The 21,901-nt window shown below is 33.8% G+C and overlaps 4 protein-coding genes and 1 long non-coding RNA gene across 6 annotated transcripts; 4 read left to right on the top strand and 1 right to left on the bottom strand.

The window, feature by feature from the left end:
* The first annotated feature begins 360 nt into the window (after window positions 1-360).
* LOC107631327 (polygalacturonase At1g48100) lies at window positions 361-5,456 on the top strand. Its single transcript, XM_016334739.3, has 7 exons — window positions 361-861; window positions 2,365-2,496; window positions 2,946-3,173; window positions 3,300-3,344; window positions 3,435-3,642; window positions 4,354-4,544; window positions 4,819-5,456. The coding sequence occupies exons 1-7, from the start codon at window positions 442-444 to the stop codon at window positions 5,209-5,211; spliced, it is 1,617 nt and encodes a 538-aa protein (XP_016190225.1). The 5' UTR covers window positions 361-441; the 3' UTR covers window positions 5,212-5,456.
* Window positions 2,461-6,673, bottom strand: LOC107631328 (uncharacterized). Of its 2 annotated transcripts, XR_015907424.1 has the most exons (3): window positions 6,400-6,673; window positions 4,305-6,231; window positions 2,461-2,533 (listed from the first exon to the last, which is right to left on the bottom strand). It is a non-coding gene; the product is annotated as an uncharacterized LOC107631328 (long non-coding RNA). The 2 variants fall into 2 exon arrangements; XR_001618543.3 differs by lacking the exon at window positions 2,461-2,533 and having other exon boundaries at window positions 3,875-6,231.
* A 1,381-nt stretch (window positions 6,674-8,054) lies between these two features.
* Window positions 8,055-11,785, top strand: ECHID (enoyl-CoA hydratase/isomerase D). Its single transcript, XM_016334737.3, has 9 exons — window positions 8,055-9,143; window positions 9,220-9,342; window positions 9,762-9,863; window positions 10,058-10,096; window positions 10,384-10,482; window positions 10,613-10,660; window positions 10,795-10,890; window positions 11,131-11,253; window positions 11,476-11,785. The coding sequence occupies exons 1-9, from the start codon at window positions 8,850-8,852 to the stop codon at window positions 11,590-11,592; spliced, it is 1,041 nt and encodes a 346-aa protein (XP_016190223.1). The 5' UTR covers window positions 8,055-8,849; the 3' UTR covers window positions 11,593-11,785.
* Window positions 11,786-13,283: 1,498 nt separating this feature from the next.
* On the top strand, window positions 13,284-15,454 carry LOC107631325 (ADP-ribosylation factor 2). The gene is made up of 6 exons (XM_016334736.3): window positions 13,284-13,453; window positions 13,796-13,866; window positions 13,972-14,091; window positions 14,469-14,587; window positions 14,680-14,761; window positions 15,203-15,454. The coding sequence occupies exons 1-6, from the start codon at window positions 13,306-13,308 to the stop codon at window positions 15,206-15,208; spliced, it is 546 nt and encodes a 181-aa protein (XP_016190222.1). The 5' UTR covers window positions 13,284-13,305; the 3' UTR covers window positions 15,209-15,454.
* Window positions 15,455-17,193: 1,739 nt separating this feature from the next.
* On the top strand, window positions 17,194-21,752 carry PANK1 (pantothenate kinase 1). The gene is made up of 10 exons (XM_016334733.3): window positions 17,194-17,491; window positions 17,944-18,153; window positions 18,754-18,800; window positions 18,984-19,100; window positions 19,563-19,682; window positions 19,777-19,871; window positions 19,959-20,052; window positions 20,204-20,335; window positions 20,817-20,929; window positions 21,237-21,752. Exons 1-10 carry the CDS (start codon window positions 17,407-17,409, stop codon window positions 21,463-21,465), a joined length of 1,242 nt encoding a protein of 413 aa, XP_016190219.1. The 5' UTR covers window positions 17,194-17,406; the 3' UTR covers window positions 21,466-21,752.
* The last annotated feature ends 149 nt before the right edge of the window (window positions 21,753-21,901 follow it).

Consider the following 21,901-nt stretch of genomic DNA (forward strand, 5'->3'; position numbering starts at 1 on the left):
TTTCTCCCTCTGTCAGACTGTCACCATCCTCCAAAGATATTAACTCATAATATTAAAGTAACTCAAATTAAAATAAACATCCAATTAGAATGTGACATCAGAGATTGTAGAATAGTATTCATCTTATTATTATTAGGTGAAAATGCAGGTGTAGTCAACTTTACATGAAGTTGATAGTTGAGAGTCGTTAAATAATTTGATTAAATTTTCATCTAACAACTCTCTGTTATCAACTTCACCTGAAGTTAACTGCACCTAAATTTCTACCTTATTAATTATTATTATTAATAATAGTATTAGCCTTTAGGTTCAGCTGCTTCCCTTTATATAAACTTAACCGTCACTTGTTTATTTGGCAACACAAAGAGCTACTTACTTATTCTTCTTTTTCTTTCTTTCTTTCTTTCTTTCTTTCTTTCTCACACTACATACCACGAAAAAATGATAGGTGGCTTTAGCTTAAAGAGCTTCACATACATTTTTCTAATTGCAATTCTTATTTGGTGTTCAAATTTTGAGTCATGCATTGCAAGGAGAGGGAGGCATTGGAGGCATAACAATAATAGAGCTTTCTCTTCTTCTCTTATGAAGAAAAAAGTGAAGAATTATGGTAATCATAATAATAATGGTGGAGGCTCAAATTCAAAACCAAAACCAAAGTCACCATCATCATCATCATCATCACCAAAGTCTACTCCACCACCATATAAAATCACTCCTTCATTACCACCACGAATTCCTAACCCAGATTACCCTCCAAGTCCTCCAACAAAAGGTTACAACAAGGGTGGCTCTTCTTCTACCACATTCAATGTGCTAGATTTTGGAGCTAAGGGTGATGGAAATTGTGATGATACCAAGGTAACTTACTCACTAACTCTTCAATCTCATTACACTCAGCTAGTAAATTTTTATAACACTAAGATTTTTCAGTTTGTGCCCCCATGAGAATTCAGGGGAATGCATTGTTATGCCATGAAACTTGATGAGAATCTTTATGTTGCTTAAGGTTTTACGCATGCTATCATCCAATTATATATTACACGTTAGCAGAAATAATTACTTCTCAAAAACAATAATGGTCGTCCAAAATTTTACATTGTTAATAAATCAAAATTAAATTCTTAATTTAAACACTTAAATTTACACATTCTGTATGGACATTTATTTTACTCCATCCAACTTTAGTGTGGTCCCGCTCAAATATTTAAACTCTTAGTTCTTTTACTATTAGATTGGTCCAATGTCTATAAACGCCTTCTGTTTTTGATATTCAATTAAAATAACAGTAACTCTAAATGTAAACAATAAATAAAAATATTATTTTTATGTTAAAATTAACTATTAAAATTAGTTATTATATATTTATATATAAATATATATAATTTAATTTATTTTTAATATATTTTTTATATTTTAAAATAATTAATTTTAATATATACCTAATATAGTTGTACATAAATATAAATATATTATTTAATATCATTCACATTAGAAAGCAGGGGAGTTCAGTAGTTCACTCACGAGAGAACATTTGGTTAATGAAGACAATGTAAGAATCTTTTTTTTCTCTATAATAAATGTTAATGATTATGTGTGTGGTCTAATCAATTTGAACGGCAAAGTAATATTCCATTAGGAGCAACAAGAAAGGTTTGTCCTTCTGTCCTTTTTGCTTTGGGATGTTATTTGGAGTTAACAATTTGCAAATAAAGAAACTACAATGAGTCATGACTCATAAGCTTGATTATAGATAGAAAGTTTAAGAAATGAAAAAGAATACACAAAGGTGGGACCTACTTCACAAATGATTCTCGTTAGACAGTTAGGTCACAGTCTCTTAATAAATAAAAATATGTTATTTATGTACGGTTTAACTTTTATATATTAGATGTTTGATCTTATTATTATATTAACAAAATTAAATATTTATCTCATTAACTATAGAAATTTAATCTTGAATAAAATAATTTTATACATGAATTTAATTACGTAACCTTACATCAATAAATCTAATTACTTTTTATATTAACCGTATGAATAATAATTTAAAAAAAACGAATTACGAAATATAAAATACTTTATTTAAAGTTTGATATCCTATTGTTAAATTTATGGTGTCTAATTATTTTTTTCTTTCTTTTTTTTTTTTTCAATGTATCAAATACAATTTTTCCTTTCCAAATAGAACAATTTTTTTGCCCCGGAAAATGAGTAATCTATATCACCAAATACCGATCACTTAATATAGTAAATTTTATCTTTAATTGAACATATATATATATATATATAGTGATGATATTCTACTATGGTTGTGGTTGGTGGCATTAAATAAAGTTGCTATGCATTGAAAATGCAATGCAGGCATTCGAAGCTGCGTGGGCAGCAGCATGTAAGGTAGAGGCATCAACCATGGTGGTACCAGCAGATTACACCTTCTACGTGGGGCCCATCTCATTCTCGGGCCCATACTGCAAGCCCAGCATCGTTTTTCAGGTACTCACAACCACCCCATCAGGAAAGGTAGCTCAGCCTGTGACTCAAACCACAACAAAAATACATTTACTGATTTACATGTACCAAAATAACCAACACTAAATTTCTACTCATCATATACAAAATTACATTTACATGTACCATTGTACCTCTCATATTTTTGCAAATTTCAGAATAATTACATACCAAAGAATAGCTATCAAACTTAGCAGTCAGCACCACCATCTCTTGGTATTTGTTATTCTATTATTATTATAGTTTAAAGGTTTATAATAGAATTAAAATAAAAAAAATTCATAAATAGGATTAATTTTTTTTACTAAACCCCTAAATTTTACATATTTTCAATAAAGTCCCTAAATTATATAAGAATTCTTATAGTTTAAAAATCTTATGATCAGACAACACTTTTGTATTAAGTGAGGCTAATGAAGTCATTCTTTTGTTAGCTTGATGGCACCATTGTTGCTCCAACAAACTCCAAAGTTTGGGGTGGAGGAATGTTCCAGTGGCTGGAATTCTCAAAGCTAGTGGGAATCACCATTCAAGGAAATGGTGTCATTGATGGAAGAGGCTCGGTTTGGTGGAAAGACCAACCATATGATGACCCTATAGATGATGAAGAAAAGCTCATAGTCCCATTGAACCACACAATTGGGAAGCCACCACCAATGCCAGTAATTACCCTTCTTTAATTTAATTTGCTTTTGCACCTTAATATAGCATCATATCATTTCAATTAAATTCATTCTTCTAAAACTTAGGCTAATCAATTGATAATTTTACTTTCCAAATTCTACTAGGTTGAAAGTGAGCTTGGAGTAAAGATGCCAGGCATCAAGCCAACTGTGAGGACCATTCTATAATATTTCAATTTCATTTCCATGTTTTGTTGCATTCCAAACACACTCATAATGATTGCAACCTCTCTGAATCAGGCATTAAGGTTCTACGGGAGTTTTTACCCAACTGTCACAGGCATAACTATTCAGAATAGTCCACAATGCCATCTCAAGTTTGACAGCTGCAATGGAGTCCTGGTCCATGATGTGACCATATCATCGCCGGGCGACAGCCCCAACACAGATGGAATTCACCTTCAGAACTCTAAAGATGTTCTCATCCATAGCAGCAACCTTGGATGTGGTAATATTAATAATGCATTTCAATGATTCATGAGTTATTCCACTTTTCTTATTCATTTGAATAACAGATACTATAAGCTAAGTTTGAGGATATAGAAAAAGACTTGTGAGCAAAAATACCAGTATATTAAGATGGGTATGTAGTAGATACTACAAAGGAACAAGGTAGAGTGAAAACAAAGATTCCAAAAGGAAACAAAGAGTGAAAAAACAGAAGGAGAAAGCGTAGAGTAGATGCAAGTTATATGATCCTTAAAAAGAGCCTGACATTATCTTATCCTTTCTACAGAAAAGTTGGACACTACTAAGCAACAAACAATCTCACAACTCATTGAAAATGAATAATCAGCCACATGGCAAGTGTCAAGTTCAGAAGCCCAAACAGCATAATCCAAACATGAAAACTTAATACTATGTTTGTCTTGTTAGAAAATAGAGCTTCAAAGATGGTCATGGTCCTGAGCCAAAGTTCTCACAGCATGTAAAACCTTGTTATAAATAATGAATGGATATGGTAAAAGAATAAAATGACAAAACACATTGATCTTCCTAATTACTAAATGATTGAATAAATTAATTGTTTTTTAAGATTTAAGATATTAGAAGTATCTATTTTATACTTCATATAGTATTTAGGAAGATTACTAAGGTGATATATCTTACTCTTCAAAAATTGGCTTAAGTGTTGTTTCGAATTTGAACTGTTTCGCAGGAGATGATTGTATTTCCATACAAACTGGGTGCTCAAATGTATATGTACACAATGTCAATTGTGGACCAGGACATGGAATCAGCATTGGGGGCCTAGGAAAGGATAACACCAGAGCCTGTGTCTCAAACATTACTGTCAGAGATGTCAACATGCACAACACAATGAATGGTGTCAGAATCAAAACATGGCAGGTAAAATTGCATTAAAATATATAGTCATAATTCCCATGATTCCTGAATTTAAGGTAAAGAAAAAACATCTGGAGTAACACTTCCAATGTGCAGTAAGCATTGTATTTTGTTATAGCCTACTATCCAGTAGTATACCATTTCTGTGTTATCAATTTTGAGTATGATTCAATCAAATCCTGCATAGTTCTCTCTCAATCCATGTACTGCATCACTTCCAAGATCTGAGCTTGATGAAAATGGTTAAAGTCATACTAATTAAGTGACATTTATGCAGGGTGGATCAGGTTCTGTGCAAGGAGTACAATTCTCAAACATTCAAGTTTCCGAAGTTCAGCTCCCTATTGTGATCGATCAATTCTACTGCGATAAAAGATCCTGCTCGAACCAAACAGCCGCTGTGGCGCTAGCAGGAATCAATTATGAAGAGATAAAGGGAACATACACAGTTAAGCCAGTACACTTTGCATGTAGTGATAGCCTGCCTTGCGTTGATGTTTCTTTGACCTCAATCGAGTTAAAACCAGTTCAAGAACAATACCACCTGTATGATCCATTCTGCTGGCAAACTTATGGTGAATTAAAAACTCCGACACTGCCACCAATTTCTTGCCTTCAGATTGGGAAGCCGCCGAACAATCGGATTCAGACAGATCATGATTTATGTTGATTTATCTTAGATATTATTTCAAAATGGTTAGCAAGTTAGATAAAGCATGTATATTTTAGAAGTTCTATATAATAGGAAATTTTCTTCAATAGGGTAATATTGATTTACTATTGTGAGAGAGTATACTGGCCCTGCTTTTAGCAAGAGGCCAATAATAGTGTGAAAAGCAGCTATGTAACTATAGCATATTGTGAGAGCTATTATATTATATATACAAGTTTCAACATCTGCATATGCAACTAAAATATCATCATTTATATAAGTCCAATATTATGAAATTTTAATCCAAGGACAACAAGACCAGAACATAGTAAGCTGTAGAACATCAGTTTCCTGAACTATAGAAAAGAATGACCAACTATATATATATACACACAAATGCAAAATAAACTAATAGAGTTTTGAATTTTAAACTACGCTAACAAACTAACAAAATTTTGAATTTTAAACTTCAACGGAGAAAAATGCTCATGCATGACATGAACAAAGAAAGGAAGATGACATCAAGCATAAATAATGGAAAAAACGTCAAATTATATATTGGTGATTATGATGAGGATTTAACATAGAAAAAGCAAAAATATCAACTGCATACAGATGCACTGGTAAATGGAAGCTTCCAACACAAGCTCAAATATCAAGCTGCCAAAAGATTAAAGGATAAACTCTTGGTTATAACCTTCTCAGAAATCATGTTTCTTGAAATACAATTTCAAACATTGAAATAAATGCCTCCTAAGAATTCATGTTCAAACAAGAGAAGAGAAGATACCTTCCTCTTTTGTAACTCAGCTCTATCAATGTACATTTTTAGTTAAAAACACAGCAATGCATCAACCAAGCGGTTCTAGTCTTTAGAGTAACTCAACCATGAACCTGCTGTGCCTTGGCCCCATAATCAAGTGCTGATGAAGCACAAGACTCCATCAACCAAAACTTTTCAGTCATGTATTGAAAAAGCTCTGTTAAAAATCAATGAAGATTCTGTGTTACCACTTACCAGACATCTGCTTTTACTACCTGTCACATCAAAATATTAAAGTGCTATCAACTTCCAAATCAATATTCTGAGTTACAGTGATGTATATATCATTTGCATTATTTCGGAAATAACCATAATAAAGTACTTGCATGTTTTTTGTCCATTCAAAGGAAAGAAAGCATAGTGAGAGAACAAAAACGGCTTACTTGCCAGAAATCAAATCAGAATCAGCAACTTTCACCGGAGTTGGATCTCTTCATGAAACAGAGGCTCCAAAATTATGAGTTAAAACGAAAGAAACTTGGTACTCGAATTGGACAGACTAAGTTCCCCTTCTGTAATACTCCGAAATTAGGTCATCTTCTTCTTGCACTAAAACTGTTCGATGAATTGCCTCACTCACCTGTCATACAAAATTTCAGCTAACCTCCGGGTTCACTCCCTAACAAGTTGCATATGAGAATAATTAATTAATAAACTGATGTGTTTATCTGAATTATTTCACATTAAACCAAGGTTCGAAAAACCGGACCGATCATCAAATCACTCTAGTTACTTATTCATTGGTTCACTAGTCTAACGGATTCACCAGTAATTTAACCGAAAAAATCATTTTAAAATAAAATAATAAATAAATTATAAATAAACATATAAAAAATAATTATAGTCTAATATAAATCTTAAATATCTTCCAAATTTAAAATATTAAATAAAATGTGAACTAAATCCATATGATATTATTAAAATACAATCTCAAAAGTTAAATAGTGAAAAGAGCAATGGTGCACGGCAATATAACTAGAAATAATCATTAATCACTCCTAAATTAATTCAAAACAGTAACATAACAAATCATAGTTATCAAACCCAGATCGAACCGGTCGGTTCGACCGAAAAACCGATGAACCGGATTCCAAACCGATCCGGGTTAGCATTTTAACCGTATAAGTAAGCGAACCAATCAGATTCGGAAAACCCGGTCAAACCCGGTCTAAACTGTGATTCAAACCGGACCGGTCGAACCGCTGATGCCAGCCCAGCATCACTCCATTTCAAAAATTTAGAAAACAAGTCAGGCACTTTGGGGGTTCGAACTTGGGTCTTTCAAGTTGAAAAAAAGCCTTCAGCCACTAAGACAAGTTTTTCATATGTATTATATGATGTCTTTTAATAAATATATTCCTAACTATTAAACATATCTTAATTAATAATTTATGTATTAATTCTTTTAGTCATGTAAATTTAAGATATATTTTTTTTACTCTAATAAATAGTGTTCATATTAATTTGATTTATTTTTTATTTTATTCTTACTTTTTTCAAAAATTAATTATTTTTTAAATTATATATAATTATTAAAATAAAAATTAAACTTTGTTCAATATCTATAAATTAAGAAAGATAAGCAAAAAAATTTTATTAATCAATGACATATTTTTGTTATTGATAATTATATGACATCTATTAATATTAATATTTTTTAACATATATTTAAATAATATAATAAATACTAATTAATTAATGAATTAAAAAATAAGTTACTTTGATATAAAAAATTAAATTTTATATAATTATTTTATTATGACTGGGTTAACCGGTTAAATCTGTGACTCATCGGTTGAACCAGTAATCCAGTGACCCAGTGACCTAGCCAGATCGATTGCCGGGTCAGTTCTGATAACTATGTAACAAATAATCACCCCTAAATTAATTCAATACAGCAGCATAACAAAATCACAAATCACAAATCACTTATTACAAATTCAAAATTCAAAACACTCACTGCCATAAGTCCATAACAAAACAGCAACATAAGTACATAACAAGTTAACAACAGCAGCTTAATAAGTCACTAATCAATAATCACAAATTTCAGTAGCATTACAAAAGACTCAAGAAATCACAAATCACAAATTCAACCTCAACTCCCTGAAACAGAGTAACACTCAACTTTCCACTAACCTCAAATCAGTAAATCACAATTTCATTAACCTTCCACTGGCATCAGGAAGACGACGGCGGGACGACGAAGACACGACAGCCAGACGACGGCGACACCACGGCGCGCCAGCTGGAGGCCTCGAGCAGCGAGTTCACCTGGGAATGGAAGACGTGCCGAGCTAGAAATGGGAGACGCCGCGGAGAATGAGAAGGAAGAGGCCGCGGAGACGCTGACACAGACGAACGGCGGCGGCGGTTCCGTCCAGGAAGCTGGATTTTTGGGTTGGGAAGGAGCTAGGGCTTGCTCTTGCTGTGTGTTTCGTCCAGGAAGCTGGAATGAGCTGGGTATTTGGTGGGGTGAGGGACTGAGGGGGTAACTCGCGTGGGGGTGGTTGGGTATTCTTTTTTCCCCTTAACAAATCAAAACGACAGCGTTTCATACGAACCGTCGGTTCCCGGTCCGGTCTTTACCGGCCGGTTCAACGATTTCCTAACGGTTTTGTCTCAACAGTAAGTGTGCCGTTATAGTAAATCTCTTTCACCTTATCAGCTTATCTTATCCAAAAATTCGGTATGAAATCTCCTCTCTCCCTTTAATTTCAATAAAAGTTAGCGGGGGAAAAGAAAAAGAGCACCAATGCTTTATGCTTCACTTCATTCGTGCATAACTAAGTAACTAACTAACCATAACTTTATCTCTCACAAAAAAGCTTCAATGGCAGAGAAGAAGAACCTGCTTGTACTTGACACCGTGACCAGGAGACTCACCTCCATAGCCAACCACCTTGGTGCCTCTTCTCAATCTGATCACCCTTCTCTTCATCCTCACAACCAACTCCAACTTGGCCTCTGTGACTCTTCAACTTCCCGGAATGATAGCTACGAACGTGTTCACGGTGATGTTCCCTCCCACGACGTCGTTTGGAGGGTCATCGCTTCCGATGCTGACTCCGACAAGGAGTACACTGACATCATCTACGAGAAGGCTGTTGGGGAAGGCATAGCCAAGGTTTCAATTTCAGCTTTCAACTTTTTCAAGTTCATTTTTATTTTGGATTTTTGTGATTGGGTGAGTGTGGTTGCAGATTAGTATTAATAGGCCTGAGAGAAGGAATGCCTTTCGACCCAATACAGTTAAGGAACTTATTCGTGCTTTCAATGATGCCAGGCATGATAGCTCTATTGGGGTTGTCATTCTTACTGGCAAGGTATGCCTCCTCCCTACTCCAGTGTTTTTTCAATTTATGTTCTTCAGAAATTTTGTAAATTGATGCGTTGACCTCAAAAATTAAGGTTAATTGAGATGGATTCAGGCCAAATGGTTGGGGTTCATGCCCCTTTTGACTAGAGTTTAATTTTGATACACTATTATCCAATCAAATCTACTCTTAGAGTCGGATGATCATTCAAGTGATTGGTGTTAAAATGAGTTTAATTGAATGTCAGTGTATTGCATCAAATTAAATCCTTCTTTGATTATTTTAAACATGATGCTTCCAGTGAAAAGGACATTTGGCCATGTTGTTGTCCCTTTGACATGAATGGAATATTCACATTTTATGTGCAAACTAGTGTGAACTTGATGTTCATGACCCTATTGATGTTGATTTGCCTATTTATTTTGTAGGGGACCAAGGCATTTTGTAGTGGTGGTGACCAAGCTTTGAGGACAGCAGATGGTTATTCTGATAATGAAGATATTGGTAGCCTTAATGTGTTGGACTTGCAGGTTTATTGATTGTTGGCATTTTTTTATGAGGCAATTAGTAGTGTTATTATGCCAATTTGGAATACGATGATAGCTGCGTTCAAGGAACATTTGTTTGTGACAGTTATCTATGCTGTATTTATCAAGTTACGTGAAAACCATTTGTCCCTCTCTTTCTCTGCTTTCTTCTTATCCATGCTTTTCTCCCTTTGCAGGTAGTGATTCGCCGCCTTCCAAAACCAGTAATCGCAATGGTACTCTCTGTATACCTACCTTTATGCTTTTACTGGCTTCCTTAATTATCATGTAGTCTTGATACCTTAAACTCATGGTTAATCATATCTTGAACAATAGTTTTTAGATGACTTTTTTTTCTTTAAATTCCTGGAAAGAAAGAACAAGGTTACTTCAAGGGCCTACAATTCTAGGCCTAAAAAAATTTCAGGTAGTGATACATGTCTAGTTTTGGTTTTGTTTTTGTTTTTTTTTATTTCCGGCGAGTCTAGTTATATGCAGACTATTTTCCTAATATTAAAAACAGGTAGCAGGTTATGCTGTTGGAGGAGGACATATATTGCACATGGTCTGCGATCTAACTATTGCAGCCGATAATGCCATCTTTGGCCAAACTGGTCCTAAGGTGCATTGCTAATTTCTTTAAGACACTAATATAAAAACAGAAGCAAACTTATATTGCTCTCCCCTGCACCTGTTTGTAATAATACTCCATCATGAATTTGTAATGTGTTCTATCCTTGCAATGGTGAAAGGTGGGAAGCTTTGATGCTGGTTATGGAAGTTCCATCATGTCCAGATTGGTAAGAAATAAGAATTACATGCTACTTATTTTACTGACAATTCATCACATTGCATTAGTTGTTAAGGATTGAATGTTTTTTCATGCTAGTGTTTCTCATTTCAAAGGGATAAAAAGTGAACATTACTTAAACAGGTAGGTCCAAAAAAAGCACGTGAAATATGGTTTCTCACTAGATTCTATACAGCTGATGAAGCAGATAAAATGGGCCTTGTTAATACTGTTGTGCCAGTAAGTTTATTTCTATCTACCCTATTCTAATTATAATAATTCTTATATATTTCAATGTTTAAGAAAAGAACAATTTGATATCATTCAAATATTTCATCTATATATTTCCTATGAAATTCAAATATAACTAAAAACTCCCATGGACTTTTTAGAACTCACTAAAAAAAGCAATGATAGATAGACAGATACTCTAGCATCAGCACAGCGCATTTACGAAATGTAATGTTTTTGTTTGTCTAGCTTGAGAATCTAGAAAAAGAAACGATAAAATGGTGTCGGGAGATACTCAGGAACAGCCCAACTGCACTTCGAATTCTCAAGTCAGCGCTTAATGCAGTGGACGATGGGCATGCTGGACTTCAGGTATATCATGATTAATTTTTTCATCCATTAGTGTTATATGCTATATGCAATTTCTAAAAGATGATTCTGAATGTACCAAGCCTCCAATGTTTTGCAATGATCTATATTTCCTTTAGCTGAATGTGAAGTTTTGGTACTTGGTATTTCTTTTCAGTTTTCACCCTTGGGGTATATATACATGCCTATTTTAATTTGTATTTTCATATCAAATTGTATTCATAGGAAATGGCTGGAAATGCAACCCTGATATTTTATGGCACTGAAGAAGCTATTGAGGGAAGGACTGCATTTATGCAACGCAGACGCCCTGATTTTTCCAAGTTTCATCGGCGACCTTGAATTCTAAAGTTTTCATGTCTATTGATATTACCTTACATTCTAAACTGATTTGCTGTCTCTTATCTCTTGTCCTTAATTTAATTGGTCTTTGGGATACAAAGCTATTATCCCAAATCATTTACTTGTCCTGCTTGTTAAGAAGATGAACCACTCAAATAAATGAGAGCAAAGATCTCTAATTATTTTTTCTTAATGCCTATTCTTGATCCTTGATCTTCTGCATACGAAATTTCTAACAACAAAAATAACTGTTACATGAACTACTTACTTTAATTTTTGTACTTAAATCTCTCACCAGAAGCTTAGAACAGAGCCTTCATGCTTCTGTTGTTTAGGCTTTTAGTTGGGTTGTAAAAGCACCGTTTAATTTGTTTTGGGATAAATCTGTTTTATATGCAAATGCAACCATTACTCAAGAAGGGTTTATTAAGATAATAATTAATATGCAATATCAATAATTATATAGTGTTCCTCTCCTCATATGGCTTTGTCCATTGAAAAAAGTGAAAAAAAAAAACATTGATATATACATTTATTTATTTAAGGAGACAATGTTCCTTTCATTTTATGCTTTCCAAATTTAACAAGCAATTTCAAATCACTAAACGGACACTTTGATTGTGTTATTGTGTATTTACTTTTATCTTTAACTAAGTTGGGTTAAAGAGGAGTAATAGCAAATAATAAATTAGTAAAATCAATTAATAATTAGTGGTGTATCTACCAAAAAATAAAAAAGGGATAACCAGTGGTGTAATTTTCACTTTTGAGTTTTGACAAAGAATCTAAGTCCAATTTTTTAAGGTTGGTTGTGAATGGAAGCTTCCAAAATCCAGAGTACAAACAGGTATCCAGCCATCGAAGGGTACCATGGTAATTTGACCCAAAACACGCAAATATGTCGGGTACCCTTCGCTCCGGTCTCCGCGCTATAAAAGCCACCCTTGCACCCTCCCAATTAGCGTTCTTGGAAAGCATTCTTCACCCTTCCTCCTTCTCTCTCTCTCTCTGTTTATCCTCTCTCATCGTTTCTCTCCCTTCCTTTTTCTGGTTCCAGATCCCTTAAGGTAAACTTCATCTTCTCAGATCGCGTTTCTTTTATCATTTCTGCGTTCTGTTACTATTCGATTTGAAACCTCCGTGACTTCATTTCATTTTCGATATTTTCCCTTGCTTTGGAGATTTGTTCTTGCATGAGAATTCTGAGCTGGTTTATCTTTCGCGAATCGCTTCTGAATTTTGGCGATCCTCTTTATTTGTTTTGTTTTCGTTTTTATATGTTATATGCTTTGGTTTGTTGTGGTTTGTTCTACATCGTTTGATCTCAGGGTTTCGGGATCGAGATGTTCAGATCCGATCAGGGATTTTAAAAAATTTCATGTTTATTGCGTGATTTTGTTATGCGCAATCTGTTTTGATTCTCCCTTAATGGTTATCTGGTGCTTTTAATGGAAATGCATGTCGATGTGTTTCAATATTTGCTGTTTAGCTTGAGATCTGGCGGAATCCATTGGGATTAGTATGATTCTCTAGTGTGTTAGCGCATTTGGTCTCTTGATTATTAGGTTTGCTGGAAATAACTCGATTCAATTGATTTTTCTTTTATTATTTATTCGGTTGATATAGTTTGGAATTCTACTCGGAGAATAAACAGAGGATGCTAATATTGATAGAAAATTTTGGAAATGTAGGGATCCACAAGCTGAAGGAGAAATGGGGCTCACATTCACTAAGCTTTTCAGTCGGCTTTTTGCCAAGAAGGAAATGCGAATTCTGATGGTTGGTCTTGATGCAGCTGGTAAGACCACCATCCTCTACAAGCTCAAGCTTGGAGAGATCGTTACCACAATTCCTACCATTGGTAAGTTTTTTTCTTGATTTAATCTTGTTACTGTTGGGATTTTGTATCTCATCATTCTTCACTCTTGTGGTAATACTAATTTATATGATATCCATTCTCAGCTTAGTTATATAGGGACTCGCTCACATAATCACATGTTGTGATGTCAAATGGTTTAAGCCAAATCATGAATTGCTAATCCATAAATGAACCTTGAAAATGACAATACAGTTTTCAGATTTCTTCGGTGTCTCCATGGTCATGCAATATATGTTTGGAAAATCTTTTGTGCATAGAGGTGGCATATTTCTGGATTTCTATGTCTGCTGCTGCTATATTTTTTATTTCTCTTATTTATTTCAGGGTTCAATGTGGAGACTGTGGAGTACAAGAACATTAGCTTCACTGTTTGGGATGTAGGTGGCCAAGACAAGGTGTGAAATTTGGTTCTCATGCATCTTATAATTTTCTTGATATATCCTTTATAGTTCTCTATTTTGTGTGTCTTGGAAAGCAATGCTGAAATGTTTTCATTCCAGATTCGTCCCTTGTGGAGGCACTACTTCCAGAACACACAGGGTCTTATATTTGTTGTTGACAGCAATGACAGAGACAGAGTTGTTGAGGCCAGAGATGAGTTGCACAGGATGTTGAACGAGGTACATAGTCAATTAATGAATTTAGTACGGCTTGTGTGCGAGTTTAATGTCAGACAAGTTTGGACCTTTTTTTTCCTTTTCAAAATGTTGTATGTCAGATACTGAGATATTCATTTGACATGTAAGTTATAAAATTTCTTCCTCTATTATAGTTGATATTTTGAATAGTGGAAAGAACTATAACCCTATCGAAGATAAGAGTTCTGATTTAAATATCCATTACTTATTTGATGCAACTATGATTGTTCATCATGTTTCTCTTGAAACTGGGAAGATAACTTGATATAAATTAGTAGTGGTGTTAAAGCCTCTTTTTCTCATATTCCGGAGATGAAATGATAGAATGTGTGACATGCCTTGATTTAATATGCTTTCAGGATGAACTGAGAGATGCAGTATTGCTTGTATTTGCTAACAAGCAAGATCTTCCAAATGCAATGAATGCTGCCGAAATTACTGACAAGCTGGGTCTCCACTCTCTCAGACAGCGCCACTGGTAATTATCTTGATCGTGATGTCCTCTTGTCCAGGATTACGTCTTTATAGCTATATCCTGTTGGTTCTAACATCTTTTTGTGGTTTTTTCAGGTACATCCAGAGCACCTGTGCAACCTCTGGGGAGGGTCTTTATGAGGGTTTGGACTGGCTTTCCAACAACATAGCCAACAAGGTATCTATTGATTTCTTTCTGGCAATCATTATTCTGCACATTTTTATTGAAAAATAACATGTTACATGGATTTATGTTAGATGGAAAGAAAGCATCATGATAGAATATATAATATGATAAATAGGAAGTAATTGACTATTTGGGTATTATTATTAGTGATGAGAGGAATAGTATAATTAAGGGGAAACACCATTGTAATAGAGAAAGGAAATAGTAAAATTTGGTGAACGGTGGTTCATTAGGAGTTTTCTCTTTCACTTCAAGAGAATTGTTCTTAGTTCTTAACCATCTTCTTCATTGTCCTCAAAACACATTCAACATTCTTCTCAAATCTCAACTTAAATACGCTTACAATCATTTAAGTATGTGCTTGCATTGTCCATCTAGTTATGTGGATTTACACTGAAGTTATCTTTTTTGAACGATTATATTTTATTTCAGGCTTAATGCTTGTTGGGAGTCTTCTGAACCGGTGATTCTGGATGCAGGGGTGAATATTATCTAGTTTGCGTTTTTGGTCGTCTTCCGAGACAAATTGGATTTGTGTTCATGTTTTTGTGGTTTAGGACATCTTGATCTCTAAAATTATAGTAGGAATTTGTTTCATGGGATGTCGAATACTTTTGACCTTTCTATTGGGTTTGGATTCAATGTTTATAAATGTAATGGATAACAAAGCAATTCAATGCGCCATCCCATTCTGAGTTTTATAGTTTATTTGTTTGTTATATACCCCTCATTTTACAAGTGTTAAGTTGGAGGATTCACAAAAGTAAAACATCTTGCTTTCCTTCCTTCACTAGATTGTAGTTGTTCCTAAATGCCCTGGTTGCCATTAGATAGTACTCCTATAGTTTCCAGTTGCATCTTTGCATTTTCGCGCCATCTGTATTTTCTTTTACTAGTTATTACTGTTAATTTTGGGTTAACGTACATCCTCCCCCAAATTAATAGCATCTATGATTCAGATGGGAAACAAGTTAGTTGCATCCTAACGCGAACTAATACTGGACACTACTTTATGATCACTAACCTAAAAGTAGAAGCAGAAGGGCGAAGGCTGACCGATAGCCCAATCTTAGTATAAATTATCTATGTTCTCGGGTACCCCCAAAAGATTTGTGCTAATTTTGTGTTGCATCATTATGTCAAGGAAACAAATTAAATCAATAAGGAAAATTTAAATCCGGTTGAAGGGTTAATGCGCAGTTCAGCGCACCAGATTTGTATGATATGTGCTCTTAAGTCTAAGTTGGTGGAATTAATTGCTGATTAGTTGATGAAAGACGTCATTGTTTTGATTTCACATGGCAGTAGCAATAATAAGCTAGTATTTGATCAAACTGATCATGAAAATAAGCTATTGCTTAGGAGTTTTTTTTTTTTTTTTGGGTTGCCCTCGAGTTGATTACTTAAGAGCACATTTTGATCATGAAAAAGGGATAAGCTTTGGGAAGTGCGAGAGAGAGCATCATGGTATAAGAGCCTGGTTAACCATGTGCTTGGGATGGGAATTGAACACAAGATCGCTTGGTGAAGCAGGACCTGATACCACGAAAGCAGCCGCTCGACCCAAGCATCTATTTTAATTTTGTATCGCTGGATTAATATATATATCTGAAAAACAATCAAACGAGGACCCACAACGTCGTTTGGCCATAATATAAAATATGTACCTGAAATTCAAAGGATAATGAATATTGGTCTGACTCTGATATATGTCAAGGTTTCACGGCGACGCCAGTGTAAATAAAATAAAACTGCTATCCACTTGGTCACTTGGCTGAGTATTATATACATGTTGACCCTTTTATTAAATAAATTTTCTGTCTGCAATAGTGCAAAGTTGCATTGGCAAAATAAAACAATCTTTTATTTGCACTTAAGATAAATTGGGAAAAACGATCGGTGATAAAATATATTAATTTATCATCCTTATTTTAATTTATTAATTAAAAAATACTAAATGAATAATATTTTTTATATTGAATTAATACTAATTAATTTTTCATCTTTTTAAATAAAAATATTGATTCCTTAATATTCTTCATATTCAAAATCCTAGAAAGATAATTTTGTATAGGTGTATTATTTTAAGAGATAGATTAAAATTTAATCAAAACTAATTGCTGGTATTTGAATTATATCTTTCATAAAATACTAAAGAGAAGTGTAATGGAACTAAAAAATATATAAAATACGTCATGTATATATCAAAAATTAGTTAATTATATAAAATATATATTAAAATATATAAAATAATACATGTATATATAAAAATTTATAATAACTAATTTTTGTGTATACATAATATTTTAAAAGTATATTAAACAAAATTTTTTCACAAATTTACATTTACAGTACTCTTATAAAAAATAAATAAATTTTTAACTTAAAGTATTCTTAAAAATAATAAACTTTAATTAATTATTAATTACTACAGTTGAAGAAGGGGAAGCTCAACTACTTTTCCGTTCTTTCCCGAACGACATACATATGTTTCAATATTTCTATGCCATCATCAATCATATATATGCTACCAGAGATGAACCCTTACGAATTATGATCACTCACGTAAAACCGAGGTATGCATCATTCACCTAACAATTTCAGAGCGTGAATCACAAAATCCCCCTGAAAACAAAATGGATCCCAGAAGGGCTGAAACTGGAAAAAATTCGGATCAGATTCAATCTGGTCATGTATATCATCTCGCTTTGGATATTGGGGGTAAGTTTTTATTTTCTTTTTTTGAATTTTATTTTCAGAGTTGTTTTCATTGCAATTGAGCTTATTTGGTTTCCGCAATATTGTGGGGTGCACTCGTTTGGATAAAAGTTGCCATCTTTTCGGAAATTTTCTCTTTTTTTTTTGCGCTGTTGATCGTGAATTGTAATGTTCCAATTATATGAACTTGAGTAGAAGATTACATGAGTTTCTTTTGGGAATTGGTGTTTTTATTAACTTGCAATCTAGCTTTCTGCTTAAATTCAAATGTATGAGTTTAGTTTGTGAAGGGTGATGGTCATTCTTTACTCTCTCATTTTTTCTGATTGATGAATTAGTAATTTCGCATTCTCGAGGGATCTTGGTAGCGTAATTTTGGTGAAATTGTCCAAAAAATGTTCTGCTTCCGCATGACCTGCATCTTGCCTTCAATAATTTTGTTTATCTTTTGACAGGATCTCTTGCCAAGCTAGTTTACTTCACCAAAAATGATGAGCACATTGTTGGTAATGAAAAGAAAAAATCTCCGTTGAAGGCTTCAGGGATCTCCAACAGCAGTAGAAACAGTCCTGTTCTTAATGGAAGGCTCAATTTCAAGAAGTTTGAAACAAGCAAGATTAATGATTGTTTAGAGTTTATCAACAGCATGAAACTTCACCTTGGAGGTGTGTACAAAATTGTTGTTCTTTGTTTTTTGAAACTCCGATGCTGTTTTGTTTAATTCTGGGTATTCAAAGTTTATGTGGCTTGTAACCAATTCAATTAGCAATATTTATCAAGTCTTTTAGGGTTTTGATAAGCTAGAATGCTGAACTGAGCTTCCTCAATGGGAATTCCTCCTTCAGTCCTTCCTATTCTTGCTAAATTCTTTTCATCCTTTTTTTTTCCCCCTTTACTTGCTTTCTGCATAATATGTCATAGAAGTCTTCACTGTCTGTCAATGGTACATAGGTAATGAGAAACTTAACCTAAGGATACCTAGTCTTTGATCAGGAAATTAATCTTAATTTAAGTCTGCTAATGCTAAGGTGGTAGATATGCTTCATAAAATTCAAATTCAGTTTCACTTCAATGACTTACAAACTGATGGATACCCCTCTAGCACACATGCACAAACACACGCGCATGTGCGCGCACTGATATAATTCTTACAGGGATTACTACCATACATCTCAAGTTGTCTAAAACCAATCTTGGGGTCATTCTGAAATTTTATTACTGCTTAGCTATATCTTTTCAGTTGATTGCAATGGTGATGAATGCAGGTTGTCAGCAGCCAGAAAGTCCTGGAAGCCAGACGATAACTATTAAGGTAATCAAACAAATTAGTAGGATTGAAAGTTTATTAGTAGTTTCCAAAGGTAAACACATATGCCCAAGCTTAGGGAGATATTTCGCATGAAAATATTTGGCTTGTACAAAATACTTGATTAGTCTTAAGGCACTTGAATTTACATTATCTAGTTCTTAAGAATGAAAAACTATTGGTGCAAAGGCCACAGGTGGTGGTGCATACAAATATGCAGACCTCTTCAAGGAAAAGTTTGGGATCAGTCTTGACAAGGAAGATGAAATGGATTGTCTTGTTGCAGGAGCAAATTTTCTTCTTGAGGTAGGATCCTGTTATTTTGATTATTCTCTTATTTTCTATTTAGTCATCAAACAACTAGAAATTCATATTTAGTTTTCCTCCAAGTTAGCCACGATTATTGTATGACTGAATGCTTTAATATTTAGAATCTCTAAGCACTTGTTGTAGAAGTGAATATGATTTCTTGTGATTGCCATATTTGTTGATTTGTTATATTTTAATATATTTTTCCTTCCAAGTTTATTTTATCTCTTTTTGGAGCCTTGGGTATACAGTAGGCTTTCTTTACTTGTTTGGAGTATGGGTGTGCGACATTTCGGTTTTCCTTCATCAATGATTGTATGGAAATATATGAATTTGCCTGTGATGTTCATTTGGTTTGGGTGGGGCTTGTACAAGGTCTTTTTGGTGTGCTATAAATTAGTTATGCGGTCATGTTCTCTAAACATAACTCTTGTCCCTCATTTTCTCTTCTTTCAATAGACCATCCACCAGGAAGCGTTTACCTATATGGGCAATCAAAAGCAATTCGTGTGGATTGACAAGAATGATCTATATCCCTATCTTCTTGTTAATATTGGATCCGGTGTTGGCATGATCAAGGTAGTTAAATGCAAGCTACATTATTTTCCCTATTGCTTTCCAAATATTTACTCTTTTTTAAGCACTTCAAGTAGTCTTTACGATTTTCATATAGGTGGAAGGAGATGGGAAGTTTGAGCGAGTTAGTGGAACAAGTATAGGTGGAGGCACTTTCTGGGGTTTAGGAAAGCTTTTAACTAAGTGCAAGAGGTTAATGTTTTGTGGTTAAATTCATTATTGATCTATATATAGACTCATAGGATTAACATAAATCCATTAATTTGCATTTTGTTTCAGTTTTGATGAGTTGCTGGACTTAAGTTACCGGGGGAACAACAGAGCAGTGGATATGCTTGTTGGAGATATTTATGGTGGAATGGACTATTCAAAGGTATGACTAGGTGAAGTTTGCGCTTTTTCCTGTTTAAAACGATAAGATATCATTCTTCTGTTCCATTATTGAAGAGTTTTTGTAAACCATGATTGATTCAAATCAAGAACTGTCTACTTAATGTTTGCTTCCCCCCTCTGATTGATAACAGATAGGTCTTTCATCTACTACAATAGCATCTAGTTTCGGGAGGGCAATTTCTGAAAATAAGGAGCGTGATGATTACAAACCTGAAGATATTGCGCGATCTCTGCTAAGAATGATCTCAAATAATATTGGACAGGTATTCCCCCTTATATGACTTCTATTTTGTTTTAGTACTTGGGAAAAAACAATTGATCCGTGGAATCATTGCTAGTGTCATTTCATTACAGATATGTTTGAGAAATATTTATTACACATACAAATGAACACAGTATAGTAATGGGGAAAAAGGTCAGAAACATTGATGAATCTATCTATCTATTTCTTAACTGATATGTTGATAATGATTAAATGCCATGTATTATAACAATTTAGCAATAATACCTCTTCCATTTTCTGCATATGTATCTTCTAACCATTTTTTATCCTAATATATGTATTATGCAAACTTTGAATGAAAATGTGGATATAGTGGATTTATTGGTGCACAATTGATCTGTGCGCATTTTAAATTATGCCTTTTGTAATTCATGCCTCCATTTATAAACAAGTTCATACCGTATTTATCTGAGGTTGCAGATGTGAAATGGAATTGAGCTATAACTGTTATTTGCTTGTAGATCTCTTACTTAACTGCACTTCGATTTGGACTGAAGAGGATTTTCTTTGGTGGATTTTTTATTCGGAGGCATCCTTTTACAATGGACACATTATCTGTTGCAGTTAATTTCTGGTAAGTGGGACAAAACTTAATGAGTGACATTGCCTTGTCATAACTGATACAGGGCTTCTATATATGAATCATCTTAAAGCTTCTTGCCTATAGTAACATATAAAGAATATAATCTCAAAGATTGTATTGAAAATTATCAAAGCGACTATGATTTCCATTATCCATAGAAGTTATGCAAATTTTCTCTGGTTATTTCATCAACAAAAGCCAATATTTAGCTAAATTGGTATGTTTCTCTGCACATGCAACAACATATAGTAATTTACAAATATTCATTAAATTTCTTTTCTTTTTTTAAATTTTGTAGGTCCAAAGGAGAGGCAAAAGCAATGTTTTTGCAGCATGAAGGGTTCCTTGGAGCTGTTGGTGCCTTCATGAGTAGTGACAAACATGGCCTCAAGGAGTTATTGGCGAATCAAAAGGTGGAAAGACCACCAAGTAAATTGTCCTTTTCATTGGATCAAACACAAGTTCCACAACAAGATGGGGAATTAAATGGAGATGAAAGTATAGAGTGTAGTGTCTATGGAGCTTAGATGAAGCAATTCTTCGTTGCTTGCATCACTTATTGTTGTGACTTTCTGTAATTTAATTCTGTAAAATGGTCAGAAGAAGCTAGTTATTGGAATTATACACACTGAAAATTAGAATAAGACAAGTAGAACTACTCATAATAGGTCATGTATCATTTTACACTTCCACTCACAGCATTGTTACTCATTCAGTGAGATCCTTTTCTATTATTTTTTCTCTTCATCTGTATTTTGGACAATTTTTAGCTTGAGATCTTCAAATGAATTTTGCCATTGAATGTTGTTCAAAATTGTTTGATAATCTACAAGCAGATTACTTGTGTTTGTTGCCACGTCAACATTGCCATTAAGGGCAAGAGTATAATAAGCCACAATGACTCATCTTATAAACACTTATGACATTAATTCATTAATTGATTATTGAATACATGATACATTG

Source organism: Arachis ipaensis, chromosome B3 (genome assembly GCF_059453495.1).
Source record: "Arachis ipaensis isolate K30076 ecotype BB chromosome B3, ASM5945349v1, whole genome shotgun sequence".
NCBI classification, from domain to species: domain Eukaryota; kingdom Viridiplantae; phylum Streptophyta; class Magnoliopsida; order Fabales; family Fabaceae; genus Arachis; species Arachis ipaensis.